Source organism: Caloenas nicobarica, chromosome 3, assembly GCF_036013445.1.
Source record: "Caloenas nicobarica isolate bCalNic1 chromosome 3, bCalNic1.hap1, whole genome shotgun sequence".
NCBI classification, from domain to species: domain Eukaryota; kingdom Metazoa; phylum Chordata; class Aves; order Columbiformes; family Columbidae; genus Caloenas; species Caloenas nicobarica.
Window position 1 is genome coordinate 82,933,736 of NC_088247.1, and position 27,220 is coordinate 82,960,955.

A 27,220-nucleotide genomic window follows, 5' to 3' on the forward strand; every position below is an offset into this window, starting at 1 on the left:
TCTACAGACATCCTAATGACTGAACTGATAGCATACAACAAACGAGCTTCAGTTGCTTTGCCACCAGAGTTTTAAAATCCCATCACAGGCTTTGGGATGCAAGACAAAGCTAGCTCAAAATAGCTAGTTACTATGTAAATAAGGAATCCTTTTCTCCCTTTAAATCACTCTATACATATTATTCCCCCTTTAAATCACTCTACATTTTATATATACACATGATTTCTAAAGCTCTGTTCTTCAAATACTGAGGGTCAACTCTCTTCAAGCCTTTACAAAGTTTGCTGAGCATTTTGCAATCTAGTCCTAAAACATCAGCATGAAAGGACTTCACTACCCTGAGAAGAATGTTATTCAACAGGGCCATGGGTGCTTCATAATTTTTCTGGCATGTTTTCGAGGTCACGACTCAAAGGAGAAAATAGAGTTGAATTCTGTTGATACTGGTGAAATAATAGATTATATCTTAGCAACTGTACACATTTTCTTCAGAAAAGAGAAATTCCTTAATCTTTTTTGTATTAAATAAAAGATAAGCAGGAATGACATCATGATGGATTACTAGAAATAAAACTTTACATCATGTAAATCTGATTAAAATTTAATTTTGCTTTATTTTCAAATCTAGATGTATGACATTGTCCTGGTTTTCTTAAAAACAAGTTTCTCTTTTAGTGAATTTCCCTGTCAGCTAAAGTCTTCTTACTAACTGCAGTTTTCCTGAAAGTTAGATACATGTTTTGGTAGACATAGCAATGGAATGCAAGGTCATCGATACGGATGGATGCACATCTCGCAAGAGCAGTGAACTGAAACAGGTGACCAAAACCTAACCAACTAAATATTCCATCCCATTCACGTGATAATTCATATAAAAGTGGGAGATCACGAGGATCTCATCCTTTTTCCTTATGGTCGACACTGGGAGAGGACCTTGCGAGTTGTCCCTGCGAACTGAGGCCTAGTGACAGATTGAATCCAGTTCCGGTTGGCTGCAGAGTCCAGTCCAGGACTTCGGGTGCCGGCTCCACATCTGCCGGAGCAGTTGCCAGGATTTTCAAGATTGGTTTTGTATATTTTGTATTATTTTCTCTATTTTTATTGATAGCATTAGTAAAACATTTTTAATTTTTCCAACTCTCTTCTCTCGGTCCTTCTTTTCCTCCCAATCGCCTGTCCTTCGTGGGAAGGGGGGAGACGGAGAGGCTAAAGGGGGAGAGGGGGGGAGAGAGGGTTAACAATACATCTGCCATGGTTTTATTGTCACCCTGCAATCAGACCTTGACAGAAGTCCATCCAGGACAAAGACTGCTGTAATCTTTTCACTGAATTGAGTGTGAATCAACCATACAGATAAGAATATCCAGGCATTAGGGCATCAGATGCAATTACAGTTCATCCAGTGAAAGTATTTTGGGCTCAAAAAACTCAAAAGAAAAGCCCTAGGTACTGGTAGGAGCCATCTCCCCTTAAACTCTGAATTATCTTGAGTGGTTAAGGGCATTACACCAGAAATGGAGCACGCCTGTATATTAATAAAAGTATCTGTTTTCCAAAGAAATTGAACTAACTGGGGAGACCCAAAATAAGTGTTGGCTCTTGAAGAAGGAAGCAAAATAGGACCAGGTAGAAGCTGATGAAGCACTAAAAGAGGGACTTGGCTGCTAGGGAGGTGATGTTCTCAGTGGAAATAGTAGCTAGACTAAAATAATTATTGCCTAGTTAGTAGTTCACAGCATGGTACAGAGGCATTGCACATATTGTTCTGCCCAACAATTAAGAATTGTAATAATTTTACACAGAATTCGTGACAAGTGTTACAAAACCACGTTTCCTCTTTTGACCTGAAACCGGGTAGGTAGAGGTATGTAAGAAAAGCACAGTTGGAAAGATAGTAAGGGAAGCACTGAGAAGACGAAAAGCAAGGACTGAACCCTAAGACTTAATATTCCCTGTCTCAAAACTCTGGGAAGAAAGAGTTCCTTTGATGTCTCTGAGTAAACAACCATAAGAGCAACTGACAAACCTGAGAATGAATCAGATCAAGTAAAGCAAACAACTAGAAGTTCTTTATTAGAGGCAAAGAAAGGAGTCAAATGAAGGCCTTTTAACATATATTCTTACTAAATTCAAGTTTTGTGACAAGGTAATGAAAATCTGAAGGTATGCCTATGGACTACAGGAGTAACATAGAATTAGGGAATCAAATGGCTCAGCAAAAAATTACTGTGTGCTGAATTCATTTTTGATCACTGCCTTGAAACAGTGCACCAACTTTCAAAATACAGAGGTATATTAAATATTTAAGGAGCAAATTTCTTATATGTCTACAACTGTTCAAACGATATAACCCTTCAGGTTAGACTGGTTTCATACGGAGTTGAGACTCTTGACTCTTTAGGAGGCTTAGTTACCTTAAAGTACAGAAAAGCTAACAGAGACTAACAGGGTTCTTATTTTGAAATGCACTTCAAGATCAAACACCAAAACCTAAATCAATGCTAACAGGCAGTAACTTGATATTTCTTCATCATCTTCTATTTTTTTTAAACATTTGACAAAGCTATTCACTATCAGTAGCTTTCTAAATACTAACTCAAATAAACGACCACAGATGAACTCATGATTTTATTCTGTACATATTCATGGCACAGCCAAACATTTAAAGTTATATAAAATAACAACCATAATTAGTGTGTATAAACAGCTCACAAAGAAGTATCTAAAAGGCTACAAAAATATGGCAAAATTACTAAGTTTTTAATAATATATTGTAATATTCAAAACATTTATAAAAGGTGAAGCTCACCTAGAATATTCTACAAGCAATTCTTAGAAAAGTCTTAAATGTAAAATGTCATATGAAGCTTTATTTTGCTCATAACTAGGCATTTTTCCTACATTAGTATATAATAACTTGACACGCATTATTCATAGACATTTTGACGAAAAGGATACTGAAAACTAAATGTAAATATAGAATTAGTTAAATATGTCTACATACAACACAGTTATTGTATACTTTTTTCCCACATATGAAGTACAATTTAACATTCTTTTCTGTATGAAAAACTAGAAAAGAGAAATGTGAAATGAAAAAATCCATTTCTTAACCAGACATTGAGAGATTGAAATACCTGTTTTCTTTTCTACAATATAATCAAGATTTTTTTTTCCCTTACCTTTCTGAAAACCAGAACATATTCCTTTTTATTCTTTTGAGTTTTTTCCTGCTGCCAAGGCCCTCGTATTAATGGAATTTAACACAGTTCTTTAAATAATGTGCAGTGGAAAACACCCACAAAAACTATATTTTCCTTTTGAAGGTTCCCCCATTTTCAACCTTGCATTAAAAAGATGTTAATGTACACTTGTTAAGTGTAAGCTCTCTTTGCTCAAAAAGACCCCAAAACAAACACACAAAAGACTATGGGGAGCTACCTATTTCTGATGTTAACTTACCCCATTCAAGCTGCCCAAATCCTTCACCAAGTGTTCATCTGCAGAGGCATCATAGTTAAGTACAGCATGTTGCTTGTCCACACTTCGTGACTAAAACATATAAAAAATTATATAAAATAATGTATTTCAAAAACAAGATCAAGATAGCATTAATGGCTACTTCTTCAACTAGCAGGATTATTTTCTTTTTACAGGGCACATTTATTGAAATTATATTAAAAAATCAGTCCCACATATGAAAAAATTCAGTCCCAACCCTAGTGCCAGGTGCCCATAGCAGAATCCTAAAATAAATACAGAAAAAATATTTTCTTAATGTTTCCCCAAATATGATTTTACCTCACAGCCAGCCATATCTTATCCAGAGACTTTTTTTTCAGTTCACCATAGTATCACTGATGTTTAATCTAACATCAACAGCTTCACCTTTATTTCTCTCTATCTCTCTCTCCCCTTAACTACATGCATCAATCAAAACATGAATATGATTCTGTGATATTGTTCTCTCTGAAACACTCCATTTCCTGTCATGGTTCAGAAAATCTTCTATTATGTTGCCTGGGATACTAACCATAGTATATAAGCATTCAAATTGTTCCTCCTTGATCTCAGTTTCCGAAATAAATTAGCTACAGCCTGTTCACAAAACAAGCAGTTCCTGAATTACTAATCCCACTTCAGCATTTATTTAATTCATTCTTTAGTGCGCATCCAAATGTCAACCCATAGAGGAGGAACAAGGGCCCAAGACAGCTGGTTAGCATTCAGGGACTGGTTCTACCAAGCTCAAGATCAGAGCATCCTGACACATAGGAAGTCAAGGAAGGGAGCCAGGAGACCTGCGTGGTTCAACAGGGAACTGCTGCGTTAGCTCAAGTGGAAGACGAGAGTTTACAGATCATGGAAGGAGGGGCTGGCCACTTGGGAAGAATACAAGGCTGCTGTCAGAGGATGTAGGGAGGCAACTAGGAAAGCTCAGGCCTCCTTAGAATTAAACCTGGCAAGAGGGGTCAAGGACAACAGAAAGAGCTTTTTCAAATACATGGCAGGTAAAACTAACACCAGAGGCAATGTAGGCCCACTGATGAATGAGGTGGGTGCCCTGGTGACAGAAGATACAGAGAAAACAGTTACTGAATGCCTTCTTTGTCTCTGTGTACTCTGCCGGAGGCTGTCCTGAGGAGCCCTGTACCCCTGACGCCCCAGAGGAGGGCAGGACAAATGGAGGAGTTTGCCTTGGTTGATGAGGACTGGGTTAGGGACCAGTTAAGCAATCTGGACATCCATAAATCCATGGGTCCTGATGGGATGCACCCACGGGTACTGAGGGAGCTGGCTGAAGTCATTGCTGGACCACTCTCCATCATCTTTGCCAAGTCATGGGAAATGGGAGAGGTGCCTGAGGATTGGATGAAAGCAAATGTCACTCCAGTCCTCAAAAAGGGCAAGAAGGAGGACCCGGGTCAGCCTCACCTCCATCCCTGGGAAAGTGATGGAACAACTCATCCTTGGTACCATCTCAAGGCATATCAAGGATAAGAGGGTCATTAGGGGCAGTCAACATGGCTTCACCAAGGGGAAGTCATGCTTGACCAACCTCATAGCCTTTTATGAAGACATAACGAGGTGGATAGTTGACAGCAGAGCGGTGGACGTGGTCTACCTTGACTTCAGTAAAGCATTTGACACAGTCTCCCACAGCATCCTCACAGCTAAACTGCGGAACTGTGGTCTGGATGATCGGGTAGTGAGGTGGACTGCAAGCTGGCTGAAGGAAATAAGCCAGAGAGTCGTGGTCAGTGGTGCGGAGTCTAGTTGGAGGCCTGTGTCTAGTGGAGTGCCTCAAGGGTCGGTACTGGGACAAGTACTATTCAATGTATTCATCGATGACTTGGATGAGGAAATAGAGTACTGATGACACCAAACTGGGAGGAGTGGCTGACACGCCAGAAGGCTGTGCTGCCATCCAGCGAGACCTGGACAGGCTGGAGAGTTGGGCGGGGAAAAATTTAATGGAATATAACAAGGGCAAGTGTAGAGTCTTGCATCTGGGCAGGAACAACCCCAGGTTCCAGTATAAGTTGGGGAATGACCTGTTAGAGAGCAGTATAGGAGAAAGGGACCTGGGGGTCCTGGTGGACAGCAGGATGACCATGAGCCAGCACTGTGCCCTTGTGGCCAAGAAGGCCAATGGCATCCTGGGGTGTATTAGAAGGGGGGTGGTTAGTAGGTCGAGAGAGGTTCTCCTGCCCCTCTACTCTGCCCTGGTGAGACCTCATCTGGAATATTGTGTCCAGTTCTGGGCCCCTCAGTTCAAGAAGGACAGGGAACTGCTGGAGAGAGTCCAGTGCAGAGCCACAAAGATGATGGAGTGGAGCATCTCCCTTTTGAGGAAAGGCTGAGAGAGCTGGGTCTCTTTAGTTTGGAGAAGAGGAGATCTTTACATGTATTTTTCACAATCTTGTCTTTAAATAACGAATGAAAAGTATGTGTTATGTATAAGCAAACAAAACAAAACAAACAAAAAAACCCTCATAAAGGTAAGTAGGGAAGTAGTAATATGGGGAGAAGGTGAAAGGAAAAAAGAAATTCTGTTATGCGTTTGAAAGCACTGACTTCAGGTCATTAAACATATCATTGCACAGTACCAAACATAAAGCTAGCATATAAAAAAATATTTTGAAACAACATGTAAATATGATGTTTCGTCTGCTTCGTATACCCTCTGCAAAGAAATATTTTGGTCCAGGTTTACAGCCATTTTTTCAGTAAGTGCTTTTTAAATCCCAGATCATTTTCTTTTACAGGATTTATTTTTAAAATTGTATTTTTAAGGCGGGGGGGAAATCTGAATAACCTGTAGACTGTGCAAAATATTTTCTGAGGTTTCATCCTATTTTTACAGATGATAATGTATTCATATACACAGGCAATTTCTTACATATCTGATAGATTGTGTTGAATACCTATGACATTTCTTATCCAGGCTGGCAAGTAAAATTTTAAGATTCTGAATACTCCTGTGTGTAACAGATTAAAAAAAAAAAACAACCCAAGAAGTCCTAGACAGTGCAATCTGCTAATGTCACATAGTGAATGTTGCTTTTCTAATAACCATCTCTGAGATTATTCTAGTAAAGAATCTCTGTCAATCTCCATTTGGTTAAGCCTATGATTTCCCCAGTATTACACAGTTTCCCTCTCAGCTTCTCCTAGACTCATTATTCCATTAATAGTCTCACTACACCTGTGTAGCAGCTACAGGTAGTGCTTCCTGTCTTGCATTGTAGAAACTTGCACAGTTGTTTCTTGTAGCTTCTAGACCTTTGTAGTCAAGAGCTCCTTTACCAATACCCTGGTTCTCCTTCCCCTCTACTCTGCCCTGGTGAGACCTCATCTGGAATATTGTGTCCAGTTCTGGGCCCCTCAGTTCAAGAAGGACAGGGAACTGCTGGAGAGAGTCCAGCGCAGAGCCACAAAGATGATGAAGGGAGTGGAGCATCTCCCTTATGAGGAAAGGCTGAGGGAGCTGGGTCTCTTCAGTTTGGAGGAGACTGAGGGGTGACATTATTAATGTTTATAAATACATAAAGGACGAGTGTCACGAGGATGGAGCCAGGCTCTTCTTGGTGACAACCAATGGTAAGACAAGGGGTAATGGATTCTAAGTGGAACACAAGAGGTTCCACTTAAATTTGAGAAGAAACCGCTTCTCAGTGAAGGTGACGGAACACTGGAACAGGCTGGCCAGGGAGGTTGTGGAGTCTCCTTCTCTGGAGACATTCAAAACCTGCCTGGATGCCTTTCTGTGTAGCCTCATCTAGGTGTTCCTGCTCTGGCAGGGGAATTGGACTAGATGATCTTTTGAGGTCCCTTCCAATCCCTAACATTCTGTGATTCTGTGAACAATCCTTGTTACTATTTCCTCTGAGAAGATCACTTCCTTAACAGCTAAGTCTCTCTTTTAGCACTTGCCCATGGCCAAGTCTTTGCAGCCTGAGGTGCTGACTTCAAGCGAGGAAGAGGTGGGGCTGGATGTACGTCCTTCACATATGCATGTGGTCAGTACCTCGACTTTTCTAGAAGAGTTCCCATAGCTTATCTTCCACACCATCTCAGTCTGTTTGCTGGCAATTCTGATACTGTTGTGTTCTGACATGATTTTGTAGCAGCAAATTTCTTCCAAAAGCATTTTTTCCAGTTTCAGCTTCACATCTTTTATCCTTGCTATTCAACTCTTTGTTCAGAACTATATAGCCCTGAAAATGGTAAATTTCTGCCTGAGACTTCTGTGCTTATTGCTATGCCAGCAGCTGCAGCCCATGTGTTCTAGGAGTCCCAGGTTATCAGTGCATTAGCCAGTTCAAGGCATCAGACCATGCAACCATGACTCCTAAGGAAAGGTTTTCTCTTCTTGGAATCCCATGTTTATCATCTCATTTCTTCTTGATTTCTTGAGGCTTGCCAATATTTTCCTTCCTTCTTTTCAATTTACTTCCTTATTCTTCAATTCCATGCCATCTTCTGACTGCTTTACTTTCTCAAGGAAGATAAATCAGTCCCCTTCTGCTAATACTTACTACATTATTTTTAGACTTTTCATTTGAGCCAACTTGCTCTGCAGTCTTGAGGTGTATAGAAATAGTATCAGGATATAAAAGGGGAGGGGGGAATTAAGGGACTGACAAATGAACAAGGTCCATGCCAATACAAGGTGCCTTAGTATACTACATCAGTTAAGTGTTCTTAATAGTAGATGAAGATATACCAATACAGTTCATTTTCTACTTAGCTTGTTTTCACTTGAAGAAAGGTTACTATCTCAGTAAAATCAATTTCACTGACGTGGGTGTTCTGCTGAGCCTACAGTGTCAAGCAGAGATTATACTTTTCCATACTCAAGTGTCGCAGCAATGCAAGCAGAAGAATAACCCAATCTTTAACTAGGTTATAGGAAAAAATTCTGAACTTCTTTCAATTATTATTCAAATATAAATTTTATTAGCAATTATTTTATTATCTTTACGTATTACTTCCGATCAAAAGTAAGTTGAAATGGAAATGATCCCAAAGATCCTTAAATGTTCATGATATTTTGTCACATCTTCCGAAATGGTAAGAATGATTATTCAAGTCTGTGACTTTTACAGAAACACCTGAAATTCTGCGGAATGTTACGGTTGTCCTCAGGCCCAGATTCCTGCATAAAATTGGACACATTTTCATTCATTGCAGACAATCTTTGCATGTGCAAAGCTTGTGCAAATCTTTCAAACGCCATTTTTCCTTCTGATTTGTTATTGCAGCCTTCCATTCAAATTTAAGTTCTATCAAAATTACTTTTTATAAGACTGTGGTGCCCTGGCTGGCAGCGAAGCACCACACAGTTGCTCACTCACTCCCCCCTGCCCCAGTGAGATGCAGAGGAGAGCAGGAAGAGCAAAAGTAAGAAACCTCAGGCATTGAGTTAAAGATAGTTTAAGCAGCAAAGGAAAGAGGAAGAAGAAAGAAGAAATAAAACAAATCAAGGGATGCAAAGGCAATCACCCGCCACTTCCCACAAGCAGACCAATGCCTAATTAGTCTTTGAGCAGTGTTTACCTTCCTCAAAGACCCCTCTCTCAGTTTTTGTTGCTGAACATGATGTTATAAGGCAGAGAATATCCCTTTGGTCAGTTTGGGTCAGCTGTCCTGGTTACGTTCCTTCTCAACTTCTTGTGCACCCCCAACATAGTCACACCTGTGTAGGAGGAGCTGTTTTGGATTTGATCACAAATCCAAAACATAGTACTGTAAGGGCTTCTATAAAGAAAATTAAGTCCATCCCAGCTAGACCCAGTACAAAGATTTATATATGACTGCAGAAATAATAAAAATCACATAATAACTGTGCTAACAGCTGTATGAATATAGGAAAACTCCATCCTCAGTTAATTTCTAACTAGTATTATTTTAGACAGAGGCTCTTCAATCCACTCCAGACCACCAAGAAAATGTTCAGAATACAGAAAGAGTATTCTTCTGTGGAAATAATGTTGATACTATGAAAAATGGAGAATTTTTCACCTTGGAGATGACTCTCCTATCAAGATTCAAAAAGTTTTCTAAACATAACAGTGAAAGATGGGGAGAATGTGGTTATTTATCCACAAGTGGAACATCTAGCTAAATACAAAGGCTGCACACCATGTTTGAGCATATTTACAAAGTAACCCACTTAAAGCAGATCTTTATTCCCAGACATGAACAAAACCTCTGTTAGAAGAACAGTGGTTAGGTACAGATCTGGGATCTAATTCTATCAAGCATACAACAGAGTTGAAATGCTTTTTAATACGGCTTTTATAACATGTTTTCTGTCAAGAGATTATGAATAAAAGCATTAAAGTCTGCTTTCTTTATCGTGCATTGTCCACATGCTTTGCAGTAAGAGAACAACCAAGTTGTCAAGAGTGGAAAGGAAGGTCCTACACAAAGAGCTATACATACAGAACAAAACCACATTATTAGCTTCTCTTTTGGTGGGTTCCTCCCTCTTCAGCAGTATGTGCTGTTACAGTCATGTTGGCATGTAGACCTAACATAACAGCAGGCTAAAGAGAATATTCTTGAAAATCACAAGGCCCCTTGAATCTTTCTACTGCCCCTGAAGTCAATATGCAACAAATAACATTTCTAAATAACTAGAATCTATTCACAATATTAATCAAAGAGGCAGCTACTTTTGAAGGTGATGATCGCTGAAGTTTTGTATCATAAAACAATAAATGCTTGAGTATTCAGCTTCATTCTAAGACTGATCAACCATGGACGGAAGATACAGAGGGCAGAGAGAGAGAGAAAAGTCTCCCTTATTCAGAGACAACAACCTGTTACAAGCAGCCAGTGGTAAAATAAAAACATTTTTTTATTATAAACTTTTAGACAGGAACCAACAGGCTGGGGTTTTTTTGGTTGCTTTTCTTTTGGTTTTGGGCATTAGTGGTTTTTGTGTGTTTGATGGTTTTTTTGTTTTGTTTTTTTGTTTTGTTTTTTTTAATGCTTCCCTCATAAATCAATACGACGTCATACTGCCTGCCTTTAAAGAGAAATTAAGAGTATTTTCAACTACTTTTTAACAGTACAAAGTACTTTCAACACCAATAAAACCTTTGGATATCTTTTGACACTGACAGCCAAATGAGGTTTACTAGAGATATTACGTTCTGAGTAATACACATAAAAATACGTTTCTAGGCACTTCATTTGGAAGTGAGATTCTAATTTGGCTATTAATGGCTGCATTAACAACTCTTAGGAACAAAAAACCAACCAACCAACAACAAAAAACAGAAGAAAATATTTTATTGAATGGTACGAAGCGTTGAGAATATTAGTTTTGAAGTTCAATCCTCTTAAGAGTTCTACAGTAACCAAAGACAAGAATTCAAGAAGAAACTCCCAAAATATTATCAATCATTCAAATACATATATACTAGAAAGAAGCAGTTTGAAGGACTACAGCTTTGATAGGGCAAAGTACAAGCAATATGGCTACATAAGAATACAGTTATGCACATCTAAGAGCTCCGCACAGTGATTCTGAAAGTTGAGGAAGCTACTGAAATATGAAACTGTTTTGACTAAGACTTGAATTTTACAGTTCCGCTGAAACCATTACTGATATTGAGTCATTCCACTTCCTTATAGACAGAGAAATACTCTTCTCTACTGATTTCATTTGCCTTGTACAACAAGATCAGGACTCTGGGATAGAGTTACATCAAATCATGTGACCAAATTAGATTACAAGTTGCAGAAAAAAGAAAGCTCTTTTCAAAAGCATCCAGTGCACTCAGCATTATCACATTTTGTGGAGTACACAGTCTATTTTACTGATCACATTGCAAAATTTATTTCATCTTCTATTTTTGCATTCTGGATATGATTTATATGAACAATACATGATCCTCTGCACTTCAGCAGTAACTGTATGACTGATGGCAATAAGAGTTAAACTGTTTCTATGACCACAAAAGATTAATCAGAACAATTGCTCCCCAACATCTAGGGAACTTAATTTTCAAAAGCAATATAAAACTGGTGCATTAAGTTTGTGATTTGAGCAGTTGCACATAGAAGGCTGATGCAATTACCTGTAACATCAGCTCACAGTCATCTCTTCCAACAAAAATCATTTCTCGTGGCAGCCTATGGCGGGTGCCTCCACTGCTCACCAAAAACCAGGATGTTAAGCTCATTTTTTACTTAGCTGATAAATCCTTGGCAAAGCTACGTCATCCTGCAGCGAGAAAGAGAGACAGAGAAATTCATTTTAGTTATTTTTAGCTACAGTTCCTGCTTAGCAAACACCGTGAGCAGAATACAAAAAGCTTCTGAAAATACAGCCTTCTCAATAGCATGTACTGAATCCAGCAACCACAGGAAGTGACAGGCTGCAGATTTACATAGTCTAAGGCTTCATGCAACTAGGCAAATTCAATCAGAGGTAAGCTTCTTCAAAATGATCAAGCAGCTAGTTAATGCTAAAGTCATATGTCAAGTTGTCAGAAATCTTTTAACATTTGACCACTTATTATCAAGATAATTGCTACATTAATGCTTCACTACTGCAACCAATAAACGTGGCAAACAGTCACAAAACATAGCAAGTAACTTGCATGTGTGTCATTACATTTTCCTGCAAAAAAACCCTACGTCATTTGGTTTTAAGCTCAGGTTCTCTGTACAGGACCAAGTGAAAGTTTAAATTGAAGGAAGTTTTGCTTCTTATTTAATGCTAGATTTTTCTCAATAAAACTTAGGAGTGTACATATAGAACTTTAAACAAAGAAGAGCAAAATGAACAATTTAGAAGTTATTCATAAGTAATGAAACTGAAAGGAGTGTTACTACACAACTTTAACTTGCCAATAAACAACTATATACTACATTCTTACACAAAAAAAACCCAACCTCTACGGCTATTTAAAATGTCATAAAATACAAAAGAAAACAAAACTTGAAAACTGGATAAAATCTGTTATGGAAAACTTCTCCACGGTATACGTCCTTTTTGATCCTGGACAAAAATATGATTAAAAGCACTCTTCAGAGCAATTCAATGCTGGATACTTGGAAAAGCCTTCAAGGAGTATTCCAAATCTCTCTTTAAAAAAAAGCAGGCCAAAGAAATAATGTCATTCATACAATACCACGCTGTATTTCACTAAAGAAAAGCTAAAGAAAATAAAAAGCAATGAGTCTCCATTCCTCTCAGCTTGTATTTCTATTGTCTTTTATTTATATGCCATTTAGTGAAATTTTGCAAGGGTAGCAAATGTACTCTAAGTAGACATAAGCCTGTAGGAGACTTGAGCATAACCTGCGTAATAACAAGACTGCAGTGAAGTTCTCAAAACCAAGACTAACATGTAAGCACATGTTACGCAAGCTACAACCAAGGAGACACACCGTAAATTATTAAAACCTATAAAGAGGACACAGGTCAAAACTACATCTGATAATGACAAAACTGACTTTTACAAAACAACGAGCTGAAAGCATGCCATGGCAGGTGCTAAAATGAACCACCACAGCTGTTCACTCGGTTAAATATGCAATTCAAATGGAAGAAATTAGGAAGATTTAATGTACTAAAGATTTACTTAATAAAAAAGTAAATATGTATTGCAACAAAGTGTTCTCTCATACGGTGATACCTACACTAGGATTATCTTTCCACAGATGTATCACAGCACATTCTTCAAATGAAACTTATGTCCACTTAACATTCTCCAACACAATGGAAGAAGTGATACATCTCAATTATACTTTATTCAGAGAAAATATGAAGATTACAAATTAAATCTACAATAACAACTTGCTGAGATCAAATTTCAAGACATATAGTTACCAAATAAGTGTTTTAATAATTAAAACAGTTTATTCAGCACCTTTGAAGGAAATTAACATTTGTATTTTTAATTTAACCTAGTTTAAAACCAGACAATAAACTAGGTCAACCAAATGACATTTTTCCATTCCTTTTAAGAAAGGAAAAGGAAGTAGCAAAAATGGCTAGCCTAGATTCCAGCTTTTAACAAGTAAATTGAAGGGATGTTTGACAGTAAGCATGCTGTTCAATATCAAAGCTGCTTATTCCATTTATATTTTACTGCCTTTTAAATCTCCCATCTGCTTATCATAACAACACCTACACTATTTGGCCTTCCTGTTCTAATTGGAAATTCATATGAAAACCTCCAAGAGATATAAACTATTTGAGAGAGTTCTTATTCAAATACTATGTTTTAGTTTACAGAGGCAGACTGTCAATAATGGAAAAAACCCTATTTTTATTTATATAACAGACAAGTAGGTCAACAATTACTGAGCTAGGGAGAAAAAAGCTCACACCTCCCAAATATGATAAAGCCTGACAACAGAGTAAATTAAGTCATCTGAAATAGTTTTATAAAATGTATTGTACAGAGCAATCATTGCCACACAGCTTGGCAGCACATTTGTAGTTAAAAGCCCATCACCATTTCTATTGAAGTTAATAATGTTGTTCTTTTCAAACAGTGCTGTCTCAACCGTGACGAATCATCAACCTAGATACATATTTTATTTTAAAGGATTCTTTAGAATAAATCCACGCCTTTGATCAAAGCAAATTCTGCACAGCAAAACTCTGTGGTAGAACTCTGGCTGTAGTATTCTGAACAATCCAAAGATGAAAGATTGTTCAGTGTCCAGGAGACACCAAATTAAATTACTGTACAACAGGTGCAAAATAATGATCAGAAGTGGCTCTTCACACAGTGTAAACTTAGGTTACACTGGGTTCAAAAAGCATTCATGGAAGAAAAAATTATCATGCCTATTAAAGGCAATGACCCCAGTTATAGCTCAGGAACTGCATATGCCTACCCTTTGTTTATGGGGAACAGGATACTGGCCCAGACAGACCTGTCTTACCACAGTATAGACTACACTTTTCAGATGAAGTATTTATGAAAAATACTATTGTTTCTTCTGTAGAAAAATCAATCTTAAATGCTTTAATGAAACATTTTGTTTTATTAGTCTTTCCTAGTATGGCATTATTATGCTGCAATTAGTAAACATTTCATCATTAAGACCTGATCATTCAAAGCAATACTTCATTCCAGATATCTGGAAGTCAGTTGCTGAGAGACCTATTGCAACTGCAAAACATTTCCTTGTCTGCAGAAGAAACAGCACTTTAAAGTGAAGGACTATGAATTTCAAAAGGCAGTAGCCAGTGCATAAGAATGAAAACATGGGTAATAAGTCATTTGAAACAGATGATGTGGCAACAGTCAAATTGGCTGCATCTTCCCTGTAAATATAATTTGGTCCTAAGAACTGTAGCCAAAAAATGGGTGTAACCCATTTCAAATATGTTGAGAGAAACACTGCCAAGATTTTAGTTTTGATACAGTAATGTTATTGTAAGCAAAAATCCTTAATAATCTCACATTTGAGCAATCTACAGTCTACATTTTTTATTTGCTTGTAACTGAAAACGGCCAACTATTTTCTCCAACTAAACTATCAGCGAGTACTGAGACACCAATCCTACAAAGAAACAAAAAGCTACATTTAAAATTTAAACTAAACCTAATATAGGCCTGAAATTCTGACTTCTAAGCACTTCAGTCCTCCATATTAAGACTGAAAATAGTATAATTTTAATGGTACAGAATTATCCTACAACTGTACAACAAATTTTACTTAAGAATATTTTAAAGTAACATTAAAAAAACCTGCATCAAGCTAAGACATAGTACTGACAAAGCTGGAAGCCCTATGTTGCCCATTATTTGTCCTTACAAGTTCCTGTTTCCAGCTGCTAAACATTTTGCTAAAATTAATTTTACTTTCTCATACAATTGCCTAGTATATCTGGAGAAGCTTCAGAAGAAATGACCGAAACATTTCTAAAACAAGACTACAGGAAAATATTTTATAATTTTTTTAAAGGTAGTAACATAAGTAGTACCTCATATATGCAAATTGATAACTGAAATGTTACAGGAGGCCTTACTGTCAGTTTGTACCTTTTGCTATCGCACTTGTACAGATCTATCCAAATGCAGACAGGCAATTGGCTTTTGAAAACTTTCCATGTGTATATCAGTTCAACAAATACACAGATAAATTCTCTCGACGCATCTTGCCTACAAAGAGCATGCTCCACAGGTTGCTTTAGCTACCCATTTTTTATGGTGTAGTGCCAGTTACAACCAAAAATAGGACATCTTTCCCCAGTATTCTAAATTCATCTGCTGTTGTTGGTTGAGAACAAACATGAAGGTAGAAGACCCAGAAGGAGAAAACACCCCTACATGTGGACAAGACACCTGAGCTAGAGCTAGGCAGACTCCAGAATGAGTAATCAAGGAAGCCAAATGTCAGGTATAAGGCATGACAAGAGAGAAATCAGAATTAAGAGAGCCCTAACAGAGCCAGTGATGACTGGAGAAGACCTGAAGTTGAAGCTGATTTCCAAGTCACAAAGAAATGCTGTCAGCAAACAACATCCACTGGAAAAGTGCCTCCCATGACTGCTTTATTGACTATGGTATGTAATTAAGAATCCTAGTGCCAGCAGTTCTATTTTCGACTGAAACTGAGAAATCTATGCTAAAGAAAGAAAAGAGCAAAGTGAAGGTAATTTTGACCCTGAGAAGACTACCGTATCAATATAAAATTGATATTAAAAAGTAATCTATGAATATAACTGATTTAAATCTAGGAAGTTCTAAGTGGAAAACATCACAATAACATTGTCTACTCTGTAAAAAAGTTGGGCAGTATCACGAGCAGTGTTCCATGTGCAATCATGATTAACCTACTTACTTTCATTAGAAAACAACCTTTAACTATATCACCACATAATATTTTAACCAGGACCTCTACCTTATTCAGGTAAAAACAAAAAGCTTAACAATCCATTAATCTTTTTTTTTTTTTTTTCTCCTCTCCTCATCAATTGATTAGCCTGTGCCCCACTGCGCACCACCAAAAACCTTTTGTGAATTATTAACTTCCAACTGCATGGCTGAAGAACTTTTCATTGGGAACTGGAACTCAATCTACATAAGCCATCCTGCACGCCACAGTGTGCAATGTTGCTCCTCAAAACCCTTAAATAATTAAACCCCATCTAAACTAAAGGAGTTTAGGCTAATGATCAATAAAAATATTTACTGAAGAATTTATGGACCTTCTGGACTCACAGTGTACAAGGGGGAAGTAAGAAAACTTCAGTGTTGGCCATTGCTTGCCAAGTGACAATGGGATACAGCTGTAGAAGTTTAGCACAATGAAAAGACACTACCCAAGCAATGCTTTGGTCAAGTCAAGCTTGATCAAGGTGTCAAGTGACAACACTTTTCACTCTGAAGCTTGGGTTAGTGTCATTCAATACACACACAGGTTAATTAAAATATACCCTTAGAAGGCTGAAAAAACATATTTAAATCAATGGAAGCATAGATAAGATAAATTACACTTAAAAACACTGAAAGTCTTCATCAACATCCCCCAGAGAAAATGAGCTCGCATACTTAGGAAAATTGACTAAAACAATCCTAGATTTTCAGCAGTTGTCCAACAAGGTAGAATTGCTATTAGAAAGTATTTCACTCACTGGACAAATCACCTGAACACATCGCTCTAGAAACATTCAAATGCTACATACACCCCTGAACAAGAAACTGTTCTCATTCACACTGATATAAAGAAATATTGCTATTAATTATAAAGTTCATGACAATTTTATGCTATTACTAGAGAGTTATAGACTAACAAAACAGAGTAGAACTGGATTGCAAGCATACAAATCAGTGAAGAAGAAAACAGGAAACCCAAGGGAAAAGTGAAGCATCCATTCAACTTAACTTCCTTGCTCAAATGGGCAACAGGAGTACATTTAGCGTGACTGTCCCTATCACTAAACCAAAACATCTCAAAAATTGCAGTCCTCCTTGGTCTGTTTATCTGTAAAAGTTATTAAGGTTTAGCTGACAAGGCGACTGAATGATAGCCTCAGTTATTCATTCTGCTTCTGAAATATTTGACCTGTTCCACCTTAGTTCAAAGATCCAAACTTGGCCACAATTTCTCAAAAACCAGATCTGAAAATCATACAGAAACCTTGTACCTTGTCTAAAATATGCAATTTTCAGTGTCCATTGAAAGAAGTAGCCATAACTAAATTCTACAGAACAAGGGAAGCACTGAGAGCAAAGAAATCCTCTTAACCACTACCATGCAAAACTGTTCTCCTCTTTTGCCCCCCCGAACTCCCTCCTTTTTTGTGTGTGTGTACACAGAGATGCAAAAGAAAAGAAGGCAAAATAAGAGTATGTAGACCTCCTTGAATCTTTGTCTACAAAATCATCTAGGCCTTTTGTTTACAGATAGAGAAAATTGTTCACTTGCAACACCTCCTAGATCAAATATTTTTAAAGGTTTTTTTTAAAGTTATTTTAAGCTTAAAAAGAAAAAGAAAATTATAATAAAACATACAGCAGAAACAAAAACGAGAGTAAGAAAATGCCTTTATAAAGCATCCAGAGGTGAAGCTGAGTCATGCCTCCCACATTTTTTAAAATTAGTACATATCCAACACAGGTAGCTATGCACATTACCTATATTACCTATCGTAAAAGAATAACTAAAACAACAAGAGTTAGAGTTCTACTGAATCAATAAAGCAATAGCAATGTATTTCTCAGGGAGTCTCTGGCTAGCAGAGAAAGGAAGAGGAAGTAAAAACAAATAAAAAAGGCAGGGAGGGAAGAGACATATAGCCACACCTTCCACTCTACAGTGATGAAGCTGGAGGTTACAGTCTAGAACCCTCTCAATCTAGCCCCAGGATCAGATTATCATAGCAGACTCAACAGCATTTGTGAGAAGCAGCATTTCTTCCTCATATTTTAATTACAAAAAGGGATGAAAGCCTTCTAGCTGGGAATTCTACTAAGAACAGAGAGAGATTTTCCTCCTGCATTCAAAGAGTTTGAGACCTCTACAGAAGGGATCCAGTTACTCTTCTTGCCCTACAGCTTGCTCCATCCATCTGATACAGTAAGGACAAGAAAGCAGCTCAGGAGGCTGCTGGCCTCTCTAAGTCAGCCAGTCTGTCCTGTAATGCGGCTAGAGCTGTGGGGCTGCACAAGCATCTTCTCTCTCTGGGCCAGGTCAGAATTAGATGTACTTCCATTTTATTGCTGTGACACACAGTAATGGCTGTCGGAACAACTACTGAAATAAACCCCCTTTTTTTGCCAACAGTGCAGCTGCACTGAAAGCTGCTTGGGTTTTTGATTCTGAGGGACGATGACTTAAAAGACCATACCTTACTCTGGTTTTAATGTAATCATGACAAAAAAAAAAAAAAGCCTGAGATCTTTCCCTTTACTATTACATCGACATAAAAATATTGCAAAGAAATGTACAAAAATAAGGCTTACCTGATGGCTATCAATCATTTGAGTGTCACAGTATGCAAAAAGTTGTTATTTGCATCAATAAACAATCAGGATGTCTACAACAAAAAGGAAGTCCAACATCAAGACTTTCTACCGAGTTTAAGCAAACTTACACAATTGAAACTAAAGAATCTCCCATTTAAAGCACCTAAGAAAGTGAAATGAAACATTACAGGAACTATGAAGACAGTCATGCCTTTCCCTACCACAAAAGTCCCTTAATTAAAAAAAAAAAAAAAAAAGGGGGATTGAGAAGCTACCAAGGGGAAAAACCAAACCAAACACCACCACCCCAAACCCAAATCCCACCACAATTACTAGGAGAAGCTAGGAAATCAAACTGTATTAAGAACAGCAAAAGACTGACCAGAAAACTTTGCATAAGATTGGTACTGTACACAAATCCTCTTACACAGCAATCATATGCCTTTTTATGCATATGTTGTTATAATAATCAGAGGTACCTGAAAGGTTGTGGGGGGTTTTTTGTTTTAAGTTTTAAGGTATTCTCAGGCTAAACATTAGATCTGGAACTGTTCAAAGCATACTCAGTTATTAGCCACTTGGATAAAGCCATTAAGACTTCAAGAAAGTGGCCCTATCTTATCCTTGGATAATAGACAATACGGATATTTTGCATTTATTAAAGAAAATGGACAGCTCATTTTGCATTCCTAAGCTTTACATTCATAAAAGAAAAATCATTTCTCATGAATATTCTTCTTTGCAGAACTTCCTACACTGAAAGGCAACACTTTTCAAAAGTTGCTTTCAATAAAATTTAAAGTGTAATGACTGCTTATAAGAGTAGCTTAATTTATGATCAATCAAGTGCTCATTTTTTGTCCACCATCCTCATACAGATTAAGAGACTGCATTAAGAAAAATATTTTGAAGTTTTCCTATTTCACCATAATCAAACAAGGTCATCTATACAGAGACAAGCATAACTAGTATGCTAATAAAGTAATATATCTGATATGTAGCTTTTAGAAATTATTATGGCGAACAGGCCAAAGAAACCATAACCAAATCGTCTTGGGGAAGAAGCTTCCTCTAATGAAAACTATAGAAATACGTCCTCCCTTCCATCCTCTCCATATGAGACTATACTATTGCCAAGATAAGCAAACAGGAAAATAAATTAAAAAATACAACTCAGGCATTGCATTCAGGCAGAATGTAATCTTAAAGAAGCAGTCAAGTCCTCCTCCTCCACTTCCTATTCTCACTGCCTCCATCGTGGCATATTCCAAGTTATTTTGTAGGCTATGTATGAAGAGGATGTTTTCTTTGTGGTGTCCAAATACCAACCACAGCCCTGAGCACTACTGAAAAGACAAACACCACTTTGCAAATAAAACTGGACCTCTTAACCTCCCAAGGGTGGTGATTTCACTTTCCCCAAAATTGTGAAATATATGGGGTTTATTCCATGTCCCAAGATACTAAGTAAGATTTAATTACATTCAAAGCAATGGAATTTTTTTCTTCTTTAATACAGGGAATTATTTAGTTTGTGGGTATGAAGATAAGTATACTCTGCAAAGAAAAACATGTATTTAAGTAACTTTAATATCTAGCTATCAGTTTTCATTACCATTTTACTTCTTGACACAAGGCAGAAGTATCCAAAACAAGAAAGCAGAACTGATAGAGGACAATAATTGAAAACAACGCTACTGATCACCACATCCACTCATAGTATTAGAAATATATAATTGAAAAAGGTGTTATTATTCTTTGCTACATCTCCACTGTAACATGAAAAACATATCTATCATTCCAAGGTAGACTCCATACAAAATATTTATATTTGATACATTCTACCCTCTCCCTTACGGAATACTTTGGAGCTTTTTTACAATTATTCTCAGCAGCCAAGTCCACAGATGTATTTTTCTTGGAAATACACTAAGTTGTTTGTTCCAAGATCAGTAACACAGGCTCTACACGGAGGGGAAAGAAAAAAAAGAAAAAAAAAAAAAAAAAAAAAAAAAAGAGTTGGATGTACTTATTTTACAAAACAACCAAAGGATCAAAATTCTGCCTTAAAGTTATAAGTTATGTTTACTCCAGGCAATCTTCACCGTCTGAAGACAGGGGGAATATGTATGCGTGCACAAACCTAATAAAAGCTCATTGATTTTGTCTCATAATTATATTGTGCTACATAGGTATACTACAAAGCATTTAACATCATGCACCTTGAATACTGTGTCCAGTTTTGGGCCCCTCACTACAGGAAAGACATCGAGGTGCTGGAGAGAGTTCAGAGGAGGGCGACGACGCTGGTGGGGGGGCCTGGAGCACGAGTCTGATGAGGAGCAGTCGAGGGAACTGAGGCTGTTTAGCCTGGAGAAAAGGAGGCTGAGGGAAGACCTTATCACTGCCTACAACTACCTGAAAAGAGGCTGTAGCATGGAGGGTGTTAGTCTCTTCTCCTAAGTAACAAGTGACAGGACAAGAGAAAATGGCCTCAAGTTATGCTAGGGAAGGTTTAGATTGGATATTAGGAAAAACTTCTTCACGGAAAGGGTTGTCAGGCATTGGAACAGGCTGCCCAGGGAAGGGGTGGAGTCATCATCCCTGGAGGTGTTTAAAAGATGTGTAGATGTGGTTCTTAAGGACCTGGTTTAGTGCCAGTGCTAGGTTAATGGTTGGACTCAATGATCTTCAGAGTCTCTTCCAACCAAAATGATTCTGTGATTCTATGACAAGCTTAAAAGCAAAATTCTTTAAAAATTAGCATGGTAGCTGTGAAAAGTGGTTTTCTTCATATTCAGCATTTTCCAACCTCAGACAAAAACATGGGACTTGACTTTCCTGATGGGAATTCCTCTTCCTGGATATTAATATAAAAATAGAGTAGGACAAGGCTTAAAATGCCTTTAATTTTACTTATTTGTTCAGTTCTTTACTCACATCCCAAATTATTCAACAGAAATCTCGTCTCGCAGTTTGTAATATCTTTAATATCTTTAACATTTCTTCAATATCTATGTCTTTCCCATCTCTTTCCTTCCCATGAAATGAAACTGAAAGGTAACAAATACAACACAAATACTTCTTCAACATATGATCATGTGAAAACAGCTACCAAAAAGTCAGTATTAAGAACTTAGTAAGACACAAAGCAAGGTAAGACATCTGCACAAACAATAAGAATACCCATGGTTATAATGATCAATATTACTTATTGCAAAGATTTTAAACCAGTCTGTACCTAGCATTAGTACCCAGCAAATGGCTTCCCTGGAGAGAAGCTATTCCGCATTTGCTTGCGGTGCCTACTCTCTCCTCTCTTGTATGCAGCCAACAAACAGTAATATTGCCACTAGCACAGTGAGTCTTAATTCTATTTCTTACACTACCTCATATTTACTAAATGTGATCAGTTACCTGTGAAATTGTCACTACATACTTTTAGAATTAACACATACAGTGAGTATGCAGCTTGACATTTTTATGCAGTGACTTATTTGAGCAGGTAAATTACAACTTCTCAACTAAATCACAATCAGAAGCTAAGCAGAATATTTTCAGGTGGACCTTTATAAGCTGGTTTAGCAATGACTGGCGATTTAAACTCAGTTTGGTACAACATTAGCATATGTTTTGCAGAATACTAGAATGAAAATATGGTTAACTTTAGAAGACTTGGAAACGACTGGAAAATGCTTTTATTAATATCATACTATAAATATTTTCTCAAGTATATTAAATGAATGTGAGCATGTCTTTCAATAGATAGAAACCTGGAATTCATGCAGTTCTGTAAGAGGAAATCTATATGATTTTCCTTTGTAAGTTAAATAATTCAGGTTTTTTTAAAAAGAAATAAACAAATAAAATGAAGAGATGAGAAAGGGAAGGCTAAATGGGAAGAGCTCTGAACTCTGTGCACACTGCTCCAGTCATAGAACCAAAGAAGAGGAAAGTGGTGCTATAACCCCATCCACAAAAAGAGATCAAGTCATCCCCTTCATTGGCACTTCAATGAAAAAGTTTGGGGGGGTTGCGCTTTTTTTTTTTTTGTGGTAAGAACTACCCACAGTTACTACAGAAGTTACTCATTTTATGTCTCCAACAAGAAGATTTGACTGGACACTTAGTTATGCTCAGCTGCATAAAAAGTAAAAGGTATATTAAGCAACTCTAACCATGCTGCTGCGAAAGAGAAATAGTCTTCTGGTTTACCAAAAATATTTTAAATCATTTTAACATGGAACTAAACATGAACAAAAGCATAAGAAGTTAATTAAGACAAATCATCATCAGTTCCCTTTTTAAAAGCTGGAACAATTCACATCCTCTCTTCTTTAAATTGCTCTACATTTACATGGTATAAAAGTTATTATCACTACTGGTACCCACTGAGCAACACTTCTGATAGTTTAATAAATAACACCCAATATCTTTAGAGTAAATCAGCACTGCATTTCTATCTTTGTTCATTTTGCCTTGATTCTTCCTGGACTGTATTTCTTGTATATTTCCTACTGAAAAGATGGCAATTATTTATTTAGTATGTCTGTCACATGCAAGACAATATTATCTCTTAATCTAAAATAGCCCAGTTGTAGCTTTCATTTTATTTCCCCAGACATATTTTTAAAAAGCATATTTCTTACTTCGAGCAAGAGTGTTTATTTTTTAAACAAACAAAAAAAGCTTTTTAAACTGCATTCTCCTTCTGCCAAACAGAAATTAAAACTCTTACTGAAACCATTTTTAGTTACCTGACGAAGCAGGGCTTAAGTAGTCACTCTTTTTCTGCCAATCACTCCTCCTAACAGCAAGCTTTAGAGAACTGGAGGTTTCAGAGACACAAAGCTCCTAAAAGTTTTGGGAGAATGGTGGGCTGAGCAGAACAAGTTCAAACGAACAAGTCCATCATACCACAGGCAGAAACGCTGTGCTACAAGTTCAACAGTTCCCAGCTCCTTACAGCCTGCTGGCTGACCTGTCCTCACATGGCTCCTCTGTGCTCTGCCTTTGCAGGATATTTGCCATGCAGGTTATTTTCCCCATGAAATACTGCTAGTTCCCAACCAAGGAGGCAAGAGCAAGCACATGTGCTGCTGAGGTTCAGCACATTTTGGGATACAGGACACATCCCTGAGAAACTAAGCATTACTAGTTCTCCTGCATATGTTTTTCTCTCCTTTTTATCTTAAGAGGATTCCTTTACTTTGAATCAAAAGCAAAATGCTTTCCCAGTGTTGTCAGAAAGTCAAAGTGGTTTTTTCTCTGTAGCCTCAGATGTACATGCCACGTACTATTACAAGTCAAAGGGAGGAAGAGAGAAAATAGAAACATGTTTCTTATACCTGGTCCACAAGATGAACAGGTTGAGGACCATCCCATCCAGGCACAAAAGCATTTTTAATAGAATGAGTGCATTCTCATGGTATTGCGAGCATAAACACACAAGCATCACAATGCATTAAACAGATAATAAAGGTCCAACCATGTGAGCCAATGCATCCATAAAAGTCAAGCTCTACAGTTAGGAATAGCTTCTCTAGAATATACCAGTCACTCACTACCAATCTGCAGTCTTCTGCAGACAGACAGTTGAAATTTAAAAGGATACTGAATAATCATGACAAAACAATTATCCTTTATTATTTGTATTTTAACTCTAAGTAGTAAGAAAAACTCTATGAACAGAGCTCCAAAGACTGACTTTTATTCCCACTTTCTCCTCAAGTTCAAAGTGCTTTTCAGATGTTTTTGCAAGTTTGGTTCAGAGAGAAAGAAAATGCATTTTATTTTCAAATCCTCCACAGCTTCTAATGTCTGAAAAGATGATAAAATTCCAGTGTATACATTGCAGTCTTAATTTATAGTAAGATTGGAGCAGCCTCTGCCCGAAGCTTTTACTGGCTGAAATGGAAAAGTTAGCAGCTTAATTAAATTTAAAGGTCTGAATATTGGAACAGTTTACAGGACAGCAGTGTGGGATGTGAATTTATAGTGTGGCACCTTTTCTTTATTAGCAGTTCCTGCACACACACACATCTGTTGCAACAAATCTCGAGTAGCCTACTTTGTGTGAACAGACTTGTCTTCCTTGCACGTGCCACACAGTAGGAATTACTGTGGAAAGTTAATATATACAAAGCTAATACAGAGATCACCCTGTCATATCACAGATTGCTTGCATGTCCAAAACTGCACTGTACTGACCCATTTTCAACCTTAGTGTTGAAGACTCAACTGACAGGCAGATGAATAGTTTTAACCCTCATCATATAAATGCTAAACTGAAGAAGCTGCAGTTCCACATCAGACAAAGCCAGTCCCACTGCTGTCTGGATCCCAAGCCTCTTGCCCTGCCCCAGCCACAAAGTCCTGAGTACTCCCTTTGCCTTGGCTGCAAGACTCTCGTGACTGTGCAGCTGAGCTGAGCTACTTCAGCATGTTCAACTAGCAACAAACTCTTGTGCTCTCCTCAACTTCCACAAACAAATAAATGGTTCCTGGAAGCTAACACAGAGTAATCTAGCACGAAAGCAAAAGGAGTGGGGCTGTGCAGTGAGGGGTGGGAGAAAAGGGAAGAACACAGCAGCCAGCAGCCAGCTCTGCTTAGGCTGCTACAAGAACACAGATCAATTACATCAAATTCACCTAAGCCTCACAGGACTTCTATTTAGACAGGCGTACAGTAAACATAACAAATATTAATAATTATTATTAAAATATTTTTCGTATTTACCTATTGCAGGTTAAAACTAGATAATTTTTAAAGTTTCAATGTGTATTTTTATTTTTTTCCACTTGCCTCAAGCATTTTTTTATAACATATCACAATTCTGTGATCAAGTCTTATGTCTCTCACCTCATGATAAACTAATGCAGACTTTCTTCTAAATCTGCTCTAGATCAATGACCCCAAATGTGAATAAATATCTTGAAAAGAAAGGAAAAATTCCTATGGAAACAGCTATACAAATAAAACAATGCACAGACATCTTTGCATAAAACTTTTTCTGAAAGCCATGGCGCTATCTCCCCAAATGCACAATAGATGAAAATAGTAAGGCATAATGCTTTTCTTGGTTTTGCAATGAAACTTCACCAAGGGAAAGACCCACAAAATACAAGAACTCAAGGATCTCAACCTGCTAGATCTAGAGGTGAGATTAATGAAAGCAAGAAAAACGTACATTCATGAGAAAACAGAAAAGATACCATGACATTCCAACTTCCTGCATTTTTCCTCCTAATCTTGAAATGTAATCCACAACAAGAAGACAAATAAGAGATAATTGAAAATGCTTTTGGACTGAACACAGAATTCATATTTAGATAGCCAAATATTTGTAATTCAATAGAAAGATCATCAATAAAATTATTTAAGCATGTAATTTTGAGGGAAAAGTCCTAAGTACATATGATTGAATGCATTCAGTGTCTTGCTACTTTCAAACCATAATGGTTAGCTAATGGATTGATTACAAGTTCTACACACAATATCACAGCTGAGGACTAACGAAATACCCTGTGCATAAAGAAACATCTTGGAAATGCCAGGGAGTGGCACCACTTCTGTTACTATTGCTCTGAAAAGCTCGATAATTGCAGTTCTTCCTGGAAAGCAACAAAATTAGCAGAATCAGAATCTCAATTGGAATGAGGTATAAAATGAGATGAGATCTGCAAAGCCCATCACACAGACTTCAGAAGATTCAGCTACTTGTCAAGGAATATACTCTCTTAGTTTCATGGAAAAGATCATTTTAGTTCACAAGAATTGAAGCAAGTAAACAAAGGACCCTATTACAAAACCACAAATCCTTGCAATATGTGCAGCAGAACAAACCAAAGAACCTATACTGTAAGGGGGCTGCAGCTGTTGGACCTGAATCAGCTCACTAGGCCCACCAGTGGATGATGTTGGAGCTCTAAAACATACCTAGCTGAGGTAAAGTTTGTTTTTCAGTAACAACTTCTAAGAGGAGAAAAAGAGAAGGAGAAACAAATTTGACAAATATGTCGGGCTCAAATGGGTAAAAATTATCATGTTTTATTGAGTGTTCTATTCAGGGGACGAAAAAAGACAAGATGCTTCAGTTCTGCATTTTGAATGAATAAAAACAAATTCTCTAAGTGTATATCAAATAACACTTCTCTACAACTCACAAAAATCACACACTTTGAAACTATTAAGTAGGCAAGAAAAAACTACGAAAATATTTCAAAACTTCAGCCTTAAATTCTGCAGAAGAGAAGATACC

General features: G+C 37.4%; 1 protein-coding gene across 6 annotated transcripts in view; it reads right to left on the reverse strand.

The window, feature by feature from the left end:
- Nucleotides 1-27,220, reverse strand: part of CEP170 (centrosomal protein 170) — a 100,423-nt gene that overhangs the window by 68,880 nt on the left and 4,323 nt on the right. For all 6 annotated transcript variants that reach the window (XM_065632927.1, XM_065632926.1, XM_065632925.1 and 3 more), the window contains exons 2-3: nucleotides 11,598-11,743; nucleotides 3,463-3,552 (exon numbers count right to left, since the gene is read on the reverse strand). In XM_065632927.1, the coding sequence (XP_065488999.1) occupies nucleotides 3,463-3,552; nucleotides 11,598-11,702 (195 nt within the window). In that variant the 5' untranslated portion in view covers nucleotides 11,703-11,743. The remainder of the gene's footprint in view (nucleotides 1-3,462; nucleotides 3,553-11,597; nucleotides 11,744-27,220) is intronic.